The sequence below is a fragment of the Hypanus sabinus genome, chromosome 13 (assembly GCF_030144855.1).
Source record: "Hypanus sabinus isolate sHypSab1 chromosome 13, sHypSab1.hap1, whole genome shotgun sequence".
NCBI classification, from domain to species: Eukaryota; Metazoa; Chordata; class Chondrichthyes; order Myliobatiformes; family Dasyatidae; genus Hypanus; species Hypanus sabinus.
Genome location: NC_082718.1, coordinates 52,018,906 through 52,033,737, shown reverse-complemented (window position 1 = coordinate 52,033,737; position 14,832 = coordinate 52,018,906). Strand labels below are relative to the sequence as shown.

Sequence of the window (14,832 nt, the reverse complement as noted above, 5' to 3'; positions counted from 1 at the left end):
TTCCAAGGGAAATACAAGACCCAGAGTGGTCAGCAGAACAGGGAAACTTTTCATAAATAACACAAAAAGTGCTGGAATAACACAAAAGGTCAGGCAGCATCTATAGAGGGAAAAAGGCCACAGAAGCTGCCTGACCTGATGAGATTGTGTGTGTGTGTGTGTGTGTGTGTGTGTGTGTGTGTGTGTGAGACTCCAGATTTCCAGCATCTGTAGAATCTCTTGCATCTCATATTTGTTAGTATTTGCCATGAGGCACATGGTGGCAACAAGATTCAAAGAATCCTTCCTGCCCAGTTGGAATGACACTCCCAATGCTCTCTGCCCTCGGGCTGACTGCAGTGAGGATGAGATGGCTGACTACTGCTTTGTGGACACGCAAAGTAGGTCTGGAAAAGGACGCAAGGGCCCTTCTCCAGATCTACCCTAAGCAGCTGCTGATCTACCCAAGAGTGCGTCAAGAGACTGAGACAAGCAGGAAGTGCAGGTGGAAAGACTCAGGTGTGCACTGCCCACACCTCGTTACTACTCCAGTCCAACAAAATGCTGCTGACTGGCACATTCTAGACTGCTGGAGTATGTGCCGAGGTATTCACTATTTTAACAAATGCGAAGTTTTTCTAGGGATGAACTGCAGCTCACTAGAAATTAGACCCTGTATCAAAGAGCTTTGAATACTAGAAGTCTTGTATTATCTAAAGAGGGCCATCGGCGTAAGTAGACTCACACTACAAATATGGCAGAATGGTAGTAGAGCAGTTAGTGCAACTCTTCACAGTGGCCAGCTTTAAGATTGGAGTTCCATTCCTACCACTGCCTGTAAAGTGTTTGTACGTTCTCCCTGTGACCACGTCGATTTCCTCTGGGTGCTCCAGTTTCCTTCCACATTCCAAGTACGCACTGTTATGCTTAGTGAGTTGTGGGCATGCTAAGTTGGTGCCCTAAGCCTGGCAACACACGCTGGATGCACAGCACAATCCTTGTTGATTTGATTTGAAACAAAACAATGCACTTCACTGTAAGTTTCAACGTGCCTGTGACAAATAAAACTAATCTTTGATCTTTAAATACATAGACTTAATAACACTGTGAATGAAAGAAAATGTAAAGAAAGCCAAGCACTGTTTTGTATTTCTTGTACATATTTTTACAAAAAATAATTAATTTTGAAATAACTGCTTGTATCCATCACTGTGGCTTGGGCACAGGAACAGTGCACATTGAGATCATGGTCAATAAGGTAGGACAGAATGGTTTGTTCAAACATGCCAAGAGCTATGGTTTCTGCCTCCCACTGCCCACCTTGCTCTCCCTCAGCTCCCAGCAGCCATTAAGGGACTGGCACAGCCTCTGCATACTCTTGCCAGCATGAAACACACAGGTAGCATTTTAATGAAGGGGAAAGTGAAATGTATTTGCACTCTTGGAGCATTAGAGTTAACACAAGACCCAGTTAGTGAAACTAATTACTGCACAATGATGCAACTTGTAGAATGGCTGCCTTATGCCATTCTCTGACGTGTTCAATCCTGACCTTTGGGTTTTTCCTATGTGGAGTTGTCAGGACATTACAGCAGGGATCCAATTGCAGATGCAATACCATGCACACAGTGATATTAATTGAGTAACAAATTCCACAGTGCAAACAAAGTCAGCATCAAAGTTCAGGCAGAGATCAAAACATCCAGAGAAATCCAAAAACCAGAATCGGGAGTAGGAGCAGGGACAGAAGCACATGACAATATGAAACCACAGACTGACAGCTAGAGGGAAGCACACAAAAAGACAGAGTTCAGCTGGAGGTACTGACAGGAGTTTACATGTTCTCCCTGTGATTGTGCGTTTTCCCTTCAGATTGTGCGTTTCCACCTTCTTCCACTTCCCTAAGATTTACGGGTTGGTAGCTTCATTGGCTGCTGTAAGCTGTTCCTAATGTAGCTGAGTGGTAGAATCCAACGAGATTTGATGGGAATGTGAGAATAGGTTAGAGGGAAAATTATTGTTGTTTGGGATTGCTCTTTGAGCTGGCATGAACTCAAAGGGCCAAATGGCCTCTTTCCATTTCATCAGGAAATCTGAGAGGGAAATTTTTCCCAGGTGCCGCATGTTAAACAACCAAAGCAATAGTGGCACACAAGCTGACGGGTTCTCCACTAACTCAGCGTACTCTTTTCGCTGCCTCGGGACAGCAGTCAACATAATTCAAGCCACCCCCCACCTCTTGCACACACCAGGTCAAATCTTCACTCAACTAAAACCTCTGTGAGGGGAATTAATGCAATGGAAAAGAGCAGGAGGAATAAAGAGCAAGGTGCCTGCTACATTATACTGTAATACACTTGTAGAGACTCACTTGCAGGAGCATTTGGCAAAGCATCACTGTACTTGCCTTCCAGTTTCCATTAATTAATTTTATTTATTGGAAATTACAAAAAGCTCAGTGTTTATTTCCAATATGTGATGGTTCATTTGGCAAACACACATTTGAATTTCTTCTCCTTAGGCCCATCACCACATTTTTTACTGAGGCATAGGCCACTGACAGTAGCTCACCGGAGTCCTCTATCCTGGGCCAGTCTTTCATTTGGGTGATAAACATTCAACTGGCCCTGTGTCTCCTGTGGGCTTGCGGCTTTCACCACACGACTTTATGTACCTTCTAGGCGAAGATCCTTCCTCTCTCTAGGATGAGGTCTTTAGAGAGCTTATGTTGACATTTTTTGTGGCACTGCGTTTTTAAGAGAATAGGTTTTATAGCCCCATATCCAAATCTTCTTTCACAGCCAGGCTTGGGACTGTCTGTGGCGGCAACACATTTAAAATGTTGTCCTCTAATGTAAATTATTAAATTTCTCCAAATTGGTGGGTTAAACAAAGTTAAAAATAACTTGGTGGTGTAAAATATTTTAATTGCACAACATTGATCACAATTGAAGTAGAAAAAATAGAAGGAATATAGAATGATTAGTTACATATATTGATACAATAGGTATTATGATTTACAAAACTCTCACATATTTACACAAACTGTATGACAAACCCAGGTTTATTTTTGTACGTTTGTGTGCACTGAACACATATTACAGATATCAACCCTTGTCTAAAAGAGCAATCGAGGTCAATTTTGGAAAAACTTTCTAAGTGTAGACAAACTATTATTTTGTACAGATCAACCTTAATATTCACGGATGATCTCACCAACAGTTTGATTACACCTAACACTTATCAAAATATAACGTTCAGATCTGACTGCACAATTAGACTTTACATTATTTTATACCAATATGTATGGAAGTCATTGAAAATAAATCAGAATATCATAAATAGCATTAAAATTAGTGCTTTCAATAAAGAGTATTTTTTCAAGAGGCACCAAGATTTTTGAACAGCAAATCTAAAATAGTTTTAAACTACATTATTCGCTACATACTGACTTACGTCAGGAACGCCAATAATAAAAACATTTATTCATTTTACATTTTCATCCAAAACAAAAACAGCTGGTAAGAATTTGCTTTCATTATTTCTCTATTGATCTGGAATCACTAAGAAAGTGGGAAACATTGAAGGCCTTACATTTGTTCCTACATAGGCATCAGGGGAACTTGCATTATATTACACAGATTTTCTTCTTTTACCAAACACGTTATTAATTAATTTAGCCATTGACTTTGAACCGCTGGGTCGCCTTCTACGATTTCCACTTGCATTCCTGATGGCCTTTGAAAACATTGTTCCTACCTCCTGGTGATCTTCAGCCACTGACAGTTCACAAAAGTGGCATTTGTTTTCTGCAGCTAGGAGCAGCCCCTCCTCCTCTCTCACTTCTCTCATGTGGCACAAGTCCTGCTTGTTGGCAACTAAAAATATCACTGATGTAACATCCCTGATTGAAGATAAATTTAAGTGGTTAGAATAGGCAGCAAAATCTTAAACCTTTTAACTAGATATATATTTTCTGCAAAGCCAAAAGATATACATTTTCAAGTATAGCTTCATAATTATTCATCTACAGTCCCAGAAACTCAGTTTCCAGAACATGGTTTTGTTCAGACACAGTCCCTATGCCTCATGCAAATCTCTTCTAATAATATTTCCAATTTCAAATTCAGACCTTGTCAGACAGCTATTCATGGTGGGCACCTTAATTATATGTGATGTTCATCAGCTGTTGCCTGCTGTGGATAACCACTGGGAGGAATTTGTCATTGGTCACACAAACAGTTGACCATGTTCCTCTCCTCCTAACCTCTGACTCCTCCAAAATCGACAGGATGACTGCATATAGCTGTGGGTGCATTTACAGCTCACAACAAGGGAGAAATTGATCCCTTAAAGCTTTTTGTTTGTAATCAGTTTATTATTGTTAAATGTTCTGAGGTACTGTGGAAAAACTTGTCTTGCATAGATTCACTGCAGTCTGCCTTTCCCAACAAAAAAAATCACACTTTCTTAAAAGTTTCTTCCACCAGGCTGTTAATCTGATCAACCATTCTAGTTTATTCCCTCACCCTCTCTCTATTAGCCACTTCACTGCATTGTAAACACACTAAACTGCTTTCTATAAAGCTACTTACACTGCAAATACAAACTGGTATACATGTATTTGTGCACACTCTGTTCCATATCCACACTTAAACCTCTAATTTTATTTTTACACAATTCTTTATCATTGTTGAATGTTGATTTTTGCTGCAAGTCGCAGCAAACAAATGATGTAAATGTGTATGGCCAATTAATCCTTGACCATGGATTACAGAGTGCATTGAGCTAGTAGAAGGTAAAACAAGAGCTCAGTACAGAATAAAGAGTAACAGCAACGGAGAAAGCTCAGTGTAGGTAGACAATAAGCTGCAAGGTCATAATGAGGTAGAATGCAAAGCCAATAGCCTGTCTTATTTATGTAGGGAAGCATTCAATAGTCACATAACAGAGGGATAGAAGTCATCCTTCAGCATGGTGGTACGTGGTTTCAGTACTTTTAGTCTTTCTACAGTGGACTTGTGCTCATGAGGAAACGGCCAGCATCACCCCTCAGTTTTGTATCAAGTAGGTAAGATATCCTGGGTCACTTAGAGAATGGACCCAATGTTTATAGCAGACTGCTTTGTGTGTAATACATTGGCTCGGTATGTAATATTATGGAATGTTGTAACAATGTATACAGTGGGTTGGATGGGACTGTCCAAACTTCCTGTTGCCATGGAAAAGCAAGAACCTCTCCATTATCTCTTCTCCCCCATTTGTCAGACACGAGATGCAAAAGGCTAAGAGCAGGAACCACCAGTCTCAAGAGCAGCTTCTATCCCACTATGATTATCCTCTCTTGCACACAAAAGGATGAGTTCTTGAATATTTGATCTCCAAATCGACCTTGCCATCATCCTTGACACATCACTTGTCTGCCTGCACTACACTTTTTCTGTATCTATGGCAACATATTCTGCATTATTTTCTTTCTACTACCCTCTGCGACCCAAATGGAGCAGCACATCAGCATAGTGATAGCACAGTGCTTTACAATATTCGCGACTGGAGTTCAGTTCCTGCCGCTGTCCGTAAAGAGCTTGTACTTTCTCCCCATATCTGCATGGGTTTCCTCCGGGTGCTCCAGTTTCCTCCCACAGTCCAAAGACGTACTGGTTGGTAGGCTAATTGGTCATTGTAAATTGTCCCGTGATTGGGAATGGGTTAAATCCAGGGTTGCTGTGGCTCAGCACAAAGGGCCTACTTAGTGCTGTATCTCAATAGATAAAAAAATAAATAAAATTTGATCATGTCTCTGTGGAGTTTGCATGTTCTCCCTGGCTTTCCCTGGGATGGTCCAATTTCTTCCCACATCCTGAAGACACAGAGGTTAACTGGCTGCTGTTAATTCCAGGTAGGTAGCAGGAGAATGGGGGAAATTGATAGGTATGTGAACAGGAACAGATTCCAGGGTCAAAATGTGCAGGAATGGAACCAATCCCTCTGGGTACTTACATAGACTTGATGGGCTAAATGACTTCTTCTACACCACTGAGAAACACAAGATATATGTATGAAGTATCCAATGTAAGTTCTGCATGACCTTTCCAGTTCAAGTTCTGAATACCCTGGAATTAGTATCTAAAATTGGTTAATCCTCTCCTAAGTCCAGATATTACATTTCTGGTGTGCTATAAACCATTAAAGAACTGTTCTATTCCAATAAATGTGGAGTCTACAAATAAACTTGAAAAAGTGAACATTTCTATTTCACCTTATTGAATGCTTAAACTGCTTTCGAAAGTAATATAAATTATTTCACTTAACACTAATTTGTTGGCAAGAAATGTTGTTAACTCTTCCAGGTAATACTATTACTGATACTGAAATGCTACTAATATTTGCTTTGGCTGATCGGAAATACAAAACAAAACTATATCAAGGAGCTATGAAGAATACCACAATACTAAACAATTGTGTCATCTGAGACGGCCTGGATTAATTCCAGGAAAAATATTAGTGAAGTTTTTTTGCAATTTTTTTTATGATCGGTAATTATAATGGCAGATATGCTGTTTTTAAACAGAAGACTCTAATTATAATGTCATTAGTAGGAACTACAATCAACCAGTCAGCAGGGACTGGTGATTAAAGTGATCATTCACAAAGCATGGAACTTTCACCACTTCTCAAATCACTTCACTGACTCACCCCCCTTCCATTATGAAACAAAGCCACCATTACAGATTTTTGTAATCACAACAACAAAATTTTATAGTTAACCTTGAAAGCTAATGTGCTGTACAAGTTACTGCTGAAAAACAAGTGAGATGACTAAGTGTTTTATTTTTGGGATAAACATGCTGAGACCAGTTTAAATCATCACTACAGGGGCAGCACAATGGAAAATCTGGTCAAACTCAAAGTTCCAGCGACCGTGTTCAGTTCTGTCTTCGGTGTTCTGTGCATGAAGTTGACCCACTCTCATATGTGGGCCTCCTCTGGGAGTTGTGACTTCCTCCTGCATCTCAAAGATGCAGGTTGCTAAGTTAGTTGCCATTTTATGTGGTTGGTAGAATCTGGTCAGCAAAGGGTTAGTGGATTAAACGGCAAGTTTCTGTGCAGTATGATCCTTCAACTAAATTTAAAAGAGGGGCATCTTCAAATATAATTTTTTGAAGGAAAGTTTTGTTTTAGTCCTTCCTCTCAGATAGCTAGGAATATTTATTCCAATAATTACAGCATTAGAAGCCCAAGGAAATAAAACTGTTGTCAACCAGATTTCACAAAGAGTTCAGCTAAAGCTGATGATACTTGTGAAAACAAATGATTTTAATCACATCAGCTCTTCACATCAAAAAGTTCTCAAAATGTTTCTCCTCGACCCAACTTTTCTCCCTGCCACCAGAGTGCAAGTTTTGAATTAAAACACCTGTTTTTACTGGGTGCACACCACTTTTAACTTTAACAGTCTGAAAATCCAGTCTATGCATTGGGCACACAGCCCAGAAGGATCATTTTATTTCCTTAAGAATTGTGAGATTTACAGTTTGCTACAGAAAGAAAATCACTTAAAAGTGCATAAAATTCTGGATTTTATAGCCCATGTGAAAATGAGCTTAGGTCTTCTGATCAATGTTCATCCATCAAAAAAGGCAAGGCAATAACATTTGCACATTTCAACTGCACGAGCAATGCATTGTATAATCTAGTAATCCAACCTTTTACAAATACCACCCCATTTACAGTAAACTTTTGCAATATTTATGTTTGTAATTTAGTCTTTGCACTGCTGCGACAAAACATCAAATTTCACATCATGAGGTTCAGTAATAAGAAAGCCAATTTTGATTCTTAAATAGAGGAGGATCATTTTTCAACTGCTTTATAAAATTGGATATATTTGTAGGGTAAGTGTGAGGTAAAATCTATAGTATAATAAATAAAGAGCTTTGAAAATTCAGCCTGTGTGTTCATTTTTTAGTATCAGTATAATTTATTATTCTTCAGTATTCAGCAAGTAAAATTAAAGGAATGCAGTTATATGACAGTAGGAGGCATCAGTCCTTTAATGCTCCAGTCCACACACACTTCAATTTGCTCTCAGCCTATGCTGCTGAAACTTCCTTCATGCATCACTTTATATGTGCACACACAAGTACTGGTTTTCCAGCAACTCCTCACACACACATGCACACAGCAGATACAATGGCCCAAGGCTAATGTAATTATTATAAACACAAGCAAATCTGTAGATGCTGGAAATCCAAAGCAACGCACACAAAATGCTGGAGGAACTCAGCAGGTCAGGCAACATCTATAGAAGAGTAAACAGTGTTTTTTGGGCTGGGAGCTTTCATTAGGATTGATAATAATATTATTATTCTTTGCTGGTGCATATTTTATTCCCCTATCCTGCAATATTCTCCCCTTTACTCCTGCATCTCATGTGGGGCAGTTATTTCAAGGATGGCAACACTATTTTTGGCACCAGTCTCACATATTGAGGAGGGAATGAAGCTTCCTGTACTTCCACATCAGCTATAAACACTTGGTCAGTGTGTAACACTTCACCATAACCAACAATGAGAAAAAACCTTCAACAGAGTGCCCACTGGGCTTCACACAAGATTGGCTGAAGAAGGCCACACAAGCTAATTGCAGGACTGTGGAGAGTAGAATTTTGGATCTATATCCTAAATGGACAAAACACAAGCACATCTGCAGTACTGTGCACACATTTACATTGGCATGCGAATGTCTGGGTCAAAATTTCTGTTACTGTGAATAGCTCAGCGAGTAAAAGATGACCTGATCTCCAAAAGGCATAAAGTTAAAGATGACACATTTCTTTAATATTTTAAGCAAGATTACTTTTTTTATTTCCATCTTTTACAGTTTCAAAATAACAAAAAAATTAAAAGAGCCCAAAGCAAAAGTTTGGGCACCCTGCATGGTCAGTACTTAGTAACACCCCTTTGGCAAGTATCACAGCTTGTAAACGCTTTCTGTAGCCAGCCAAGAGTCTTACAATTCTTGTTTAAGGGATTTTTGCCCATTCTTCCTTGCAAAAGGCTTCTAGTTATGTGAGATTCTTGGGCCGTCTTGCATGCACTGCTCTTTTGAGGTCTATCCACAGATTTTCGATTATGTTTAGGTCAGGGATCTGTGAGGGCCATGGCAAAACCTTCTGCTTGTGCCTCTTGATATAGTCCATTGTGGATTTTGAGGTGTGCTTATGACTATTATCCTGTTGTAGAACCCATCCTCTTTTCATCTTCAGCTTGCTTTTTTTTTCTTCCCCCCACACAATGTTATGTTTGCTTCCACAATTTGCTGGTATTTAATTGAATTCATTCTTCCCTCTACCAGTGAAATGTTCCCCATGCCACTGGTTGCAACACAAGCCCAAAGCATGATCGATCCACCCCCATGCTTAACAGTTGGGAGTGGTGTTCTTTTCATGAAATTCTGCACCCTTTTTTTTTCCAAACATACCATTGCTTATTGCAGCCAAAAAGTTCCATTTCACTTCATCAGTCCACAGGACTTGTTTCTAAAATGCATCAGGCTTACTTACATGTTCCTTTGCAAACTTCCGACACTGAATTTTGTGGTGAGGACACAGGAAAGGTTTTCTTCTGATGACTCTTCCATGACGGTCATATTTGTGCAGGTGTCGCTGCACAATAGAACAGTGCACCACCACTCCAGAGTCTGCTAAATCTTCCCGAAGGTCGTCTGCAGTCAAACGGGGGTTTTGATTTGCCTTTCTAGCAATCTACGAGCAGTTCTCGTGGAAAGTTTTCTTGGTCGTCTAGACCTCAACTTGACCTCCACTGTTCCTGTTAACTGCCATTTCTTAATTACATCACAAACTGAGGAAACAGCTACCTGAAAATGCTTTGCTATTTTCTTCTATCCTTCTACTGCTTTGTGGGCATCATTTATTTTAATTTTCAGAGTGCTAAGCAGCTGTTTAGAGGAGCCCATGGCTGCTGATTATTGGGACAAGGTTTGAGACATCAGGGTATTCATAAAGCTTTGAAATTTGCATCACCTGGCCTTTCCTAATGATGACTGTGAACAAGCCATTGCCCTAACAAGTTAATTAAGGTCTAAGACCTTGGTAAAAGTTACCTGAAAGCTCAAATCTCTTGTGGTGCCCAAACTTTTGCATGGCACTCCTTTCATTTTTTTCACTCTAAAATTGTACAAAACAAAAATAATACACTAATCTTGCTTAAAATGTTGAAAACAATGTTTCATCTTTAACTTTATGACTTTTGGAGATCACTTCATCTTCGACTCACTGAACTATTCACAAGGGGTGCCTAAACTTTTGCATGCCACTGTATACAGTAGCTAGTGTGCCTAAGACATTTACACAGTACTGTAGTAATTTTATGTATTTCACTGTACTGCAGCTGCTGCAAAAAAAAAAACAGATTTTATGACCTGATTCTGATATGGGCCTCCATTGTGGACTGAGAGTGGGAAGGGGTCAGGGAGAGGGGAATCATGATTGGGAGGGGGAGAGAACAGGAAGCAGAGAAATGTTCTGTAGTGATCAGTAAACCAATTGTTTGGAATCAAATGACCTTGCTTAGGTGTCTCAGGGCTAGGTATGCAAGTCTGTGAAGAACCAATAACTGTGACAGTCTGGTACAAAGCAGTAAATGCAGACAACACTGTGCAGGTCAGGCAGTATCTGTGAAAAGAGATGGGTCCTGGACCTGAAGTGGGACTCTTTTCCCTTCAGAGAAGCTGCCTGATGCTTTCTGTTTTTCTTTCAGATTTCCAGCATCTGTGGTTTATTTCTGATTTTCAGTGACAGTCTGATATTGGTTTAAATGAGAGAAAATACAAGAATTTAAAAAGATCATTGTAAATGAGACAGCAGACAAACAACCAGGAAGATCCGAACTGTCTAGCTAGAGGGATAGCCAGAGCTGAGGAAAGCAACAAAGCAGTATGCACTTACCTTTTGCAGATCTCATTATTCACTTCACGTAGTTGCTGAATGAGAGTCTTCGCTGAGACAAAGGAAGATCGGTCACCGATATCATACACCACAATAAACCCATCAGCCCAGTTCACTTGATCAATCAGTGATGACTTATTCTCCAAATTCTAGAAATCAGTAATTTCAAAATACAGTATTTTTATCTGTGCTTTCATAAACTGTATTCAACTTATTAACTGTTAATGCCAATTTAGTTGTTACAATTATAATTTTTGACTGAATTAGTTCTTAAGGCCCAGTCGAAATGAAGAGGCATAACCTTTCGTGATTAAAAAGTGAGATCAGGGGTTGTAGAATACATTGATTAAAAGATGAATTAATTCATCATTAACAAGATATGAGGAACTTGTTTTATTCATAATTCTGATCTACTGATATTTTCCAGTGGAAGCAACCTCACCAAAGTTCTCTTCTTCAAGACTTTTGATACAGTTCTTTTTCAAATACCTTAAACATTTCAATTATATTTTTTGGCATGTCAGTCATAACACAATGGCAGTCTGTTACAATATTTTGTCCACGTTTGCTTTCTGATACTTAAACAAGTTATGTCCCTTGTCGATGATCTGTCCGTCACAGTTCACTACTGCAAATCCATCATGAACTTTCATAAATTCATTTTTATCTTTCAGATAGTTACAGAACATATAACATGCCCAAGGACATCAGAAAAAGAATCAATGCAAGTGGAGTCAATGGTGCCTTTCTGCAGATTTTACGTTGTTACAGTAAGAATTATCCCCTTATATGAACTAGTATGTGGAATGGTATTTGTGGAGTACTGTATGTCTAATACAGCCAGAGGTCAAATTGTCATTACAAAATGACACAAAATAAGCATTTTTTCCTGCCCCCAGCAATGAGTCATGTCTTCTGTTTCACATGAATTGAGAAACCCATTCTAAGGAAAGACTTACTTGAGAACATGGATCAAATATTTCTAAGTTAATTTGTCGGCCGTCTATAGATAAGCGTTTTTTGTAAATGCACTCTGCAAGAATAATCAGAGGTTTAATTAGATTATTACACAACAATATTAAAGCCCAGTCCCCACATCTGTTTCAAAACAATTTTCTGAGTAATTAAACACAGTTTAAAATGCTAAAACATTAAAAGCTCTTATACATTCTATTCTGAACTTAAACATGTACATCACATAAATATTGTACCTAAATTTATTAATTGCAACTTAAAGCTTGCATTTGAATAATTATGAACAAGTCGTGGTCTTATGAACACTTGAGCACATTGATCTGTTTGAGGACTTTCTTTTCCAGCATTTCAAGAATCTTTATTGACTGTGGTGTGCAGTTTCTGCTGTCCTGTACAAAAATATGCACAGTAAGATTCTACACTAAACATTTTTGAGTCACACATATATAGCACTGTGCAAAAGTCTTAGGCACATATAGAGTGCCCAAGACGTTTGCACAGTACTGGAGTAATTTTATGTATTGCACTGTACTGCTGCCACAAGAAAAACAAGTTTCATGACAAATGGGAAAAATGATAAAGCTGATTATGATGTGGGTCTCTATGGTGGACTGAGTGTGGGAAGGGGAAAAGGAGAGGGGAATCATGGTTGGTAAAATGGACAGGGAGAAGGAATCACCAGAGAGCAATTTTCTACTGATGAATAATCCAATTGTTTGCATTCAGATTACCTTATTTGGTGTCTCAGGGCTGGATGCATCTGTACCTGCCCCCACTTTGTCATTACTTCTCTGACAACTTTCCCACACCCCTCCTGCGACACTCCACCCTCACCATTCCCAACCAGCTCTTCAAACTCACTCTCCACTCCACAAATACAGTGCTGTGCAAACGTCTGAGGCATCCTAGCTACATACATGTGCCTCAGACTTTTACACAATGTTGTAGTTTAGGTAATTTGACAATTTTATGAATTCTGAAAGAAGACAGAAAATGCTGGATGTCCAACAAGTCAGGCAGCATCCAGACAAAGCGAAGCAGTCAATGTTTTCCTTTCAGCTTTCCAGCATCTGCAGAATATTAGATTGTTGTATCTGGTAAATCTGAAGGTTCCATGGCTGAACAATACCAATGTTGTTATTGCATAATGTTTAACTAAGATTTAAAGATAAATAAGCAAAACATTTTAAATTGTCCTCCTCACTGGACAGATTTTTAAGACACCACTATCCCTTTAAAATAAAAACAGAACATTCTGGAATCACTCAACATGTCAGACAGCATCTGTAGTAAAAGAAAGTCAACCTTATCCGGTTGGAATGTCATTAACCTAAAGCATTAACTCTGTTTCTCTTCCCACAGATGCTGCCTGATCTGTTGATTCTTCCAGCATTTCTTGTTTTTAAGTCTGATATCCTGCTTCTGCATTTCCGATGTCATTTACTCCTCTTGATGGTCTCCGCCGGCGATGGCATTTGGTTTTGCAAGTTTCCAAAAGCATAAATGGATTTAAGTGCCAAGTTATCACGTTCATATGATACTACTTATTCTACGCTTTCGGAAACGATTAGATTTAAAAATAAACGCTTTAACATTTTAAAATCCACGCATTTATCTGCGTGCAGCGAGCTGCTATTTCCGAGTTTCAAAAGCAGCACCGGCGTGTCAGCGCTTACCCGAACTGGACGCGTACTCGCCAATAAAGCGCCTGGTCAGAAAGCGCACAATCAGAGCTGTAAATACAAAAAAAGTCTTGTTACACGCGGGACTTCAGCGGAGGGTCCTGAAATATCTTCCAGGCACCAAATGTGAAAAAGCTCATTGAGAAATGACCTCAGTGGTGATATTCTCTTACCGGATTTCCCAACTCCTTCGGTTCCCAGCACAGCAATTTTGATTTCATTCATGCTGTCAGCGAGATTACCGAGTTCAGCTGAAACCTTCCCTTTGACAGTCAGCTATGGGAGTTCTCACATAGCGCTCGCCCGACCGAGACACAAATGCATCAACAGAGCCTTCGCCCGTTCGCCTGCACCGCGACCGCGATGTCCTTATGAAGGAGGAGCGCGTCTCGCCTCAATTGGACGCTACGGCTGTCGATCATCCTAAGGAGGCAGAGGTTCTCTACTTGGAAAGCTTGCGAGGGTGGGAGGTGCACTGATCCCTGTTCGGACCTCTGCGCCAGCAATTGGGGGGCGGGGGGATAGGGAAGAGATCAAAGCTAAGACACTCCTTTAAGTGATAAATAAAGAAGATGACAGGGCATTTCAAAACTGTCACGGCGGTATGGTGAATAAACCCCGGGCTGAGTAAAATGAATAAAACGATTAAAATAGCGCGTGGAGAAACATAAACAAGCGACACTGCGGGAAGATAAATCTACCTCAGAATGCTGTAGCCTGTGTGCTGGAAAACCAGCAAGGTGAAAAGGTGGAAGAAATACAGGATGCGACGGAAAGTAAAGGTGCGGGGCAATGGTGGGATGTTTATTTTGAAGTATCAACTGGAAATATATAATGCAAGAAATATATTTAATAACGTGAACTAGGCAACGGGGCAGATACTTTTGTGAGAGGGGAGGCCACTTTCCAAGTTGCCATTGTTGAGGTGTTGTATGATTTTGAACACTGAAAAATTAAACGTAAGATTCACCCACATAAATTAGGAGGCATCGTCTGCAGAATTCAGCACCAACCAACAATGGTAGTCTAACACGAATTATTATGCAATCCATCTCTCAGAGAAGCTTTGTTTCAGCCCATCCAAGTTCTGTGCGCAAACCAGCTGCTGCGTTTGCCAATGTATACAAAGTGATTGAAATATTGGATAATTAGTCCTGGGCCCACCACAGAGATGCAATCATAAGGAAAGCATGCTGGTATCTTTCTTAGGAGATCAGGCTTGTCTGA

General features: G+C 39.8%; 1 protein-coding gene across 1 annotated transcript; it reads right to left on the bottom strand.

Annotated features, from left to right (window-relative positions):
• Positions 1–2,901: 2,901 nt before the first annotated feature.
• On the bottom strand, positions 2,902–13,952 carry rergla (RERG/RAS-like a). Its single transcript, XM_059986896.1, has 5 exons — positions 13,779–13,952; positions 13,600–13,656; positions 11,908–11,981; positions 10,949–11,097; positions 2,902–3,883 (listed from the first exon to the last, which is right to left on the bottom strand). Exons 1-5 carry the CDS (start codon positions 13,828–13,830, stop codon positions 3,613–3,615), a joined length of 603 nt encoding a protein of 200 aa, XP_059842879.1. The 5' UTR covers positions 13,831–13,952; the 3' UTR covers positions 2,902–3,612.
• Positions 13,953–14,832: the final 880 nt, after the last annotated feature.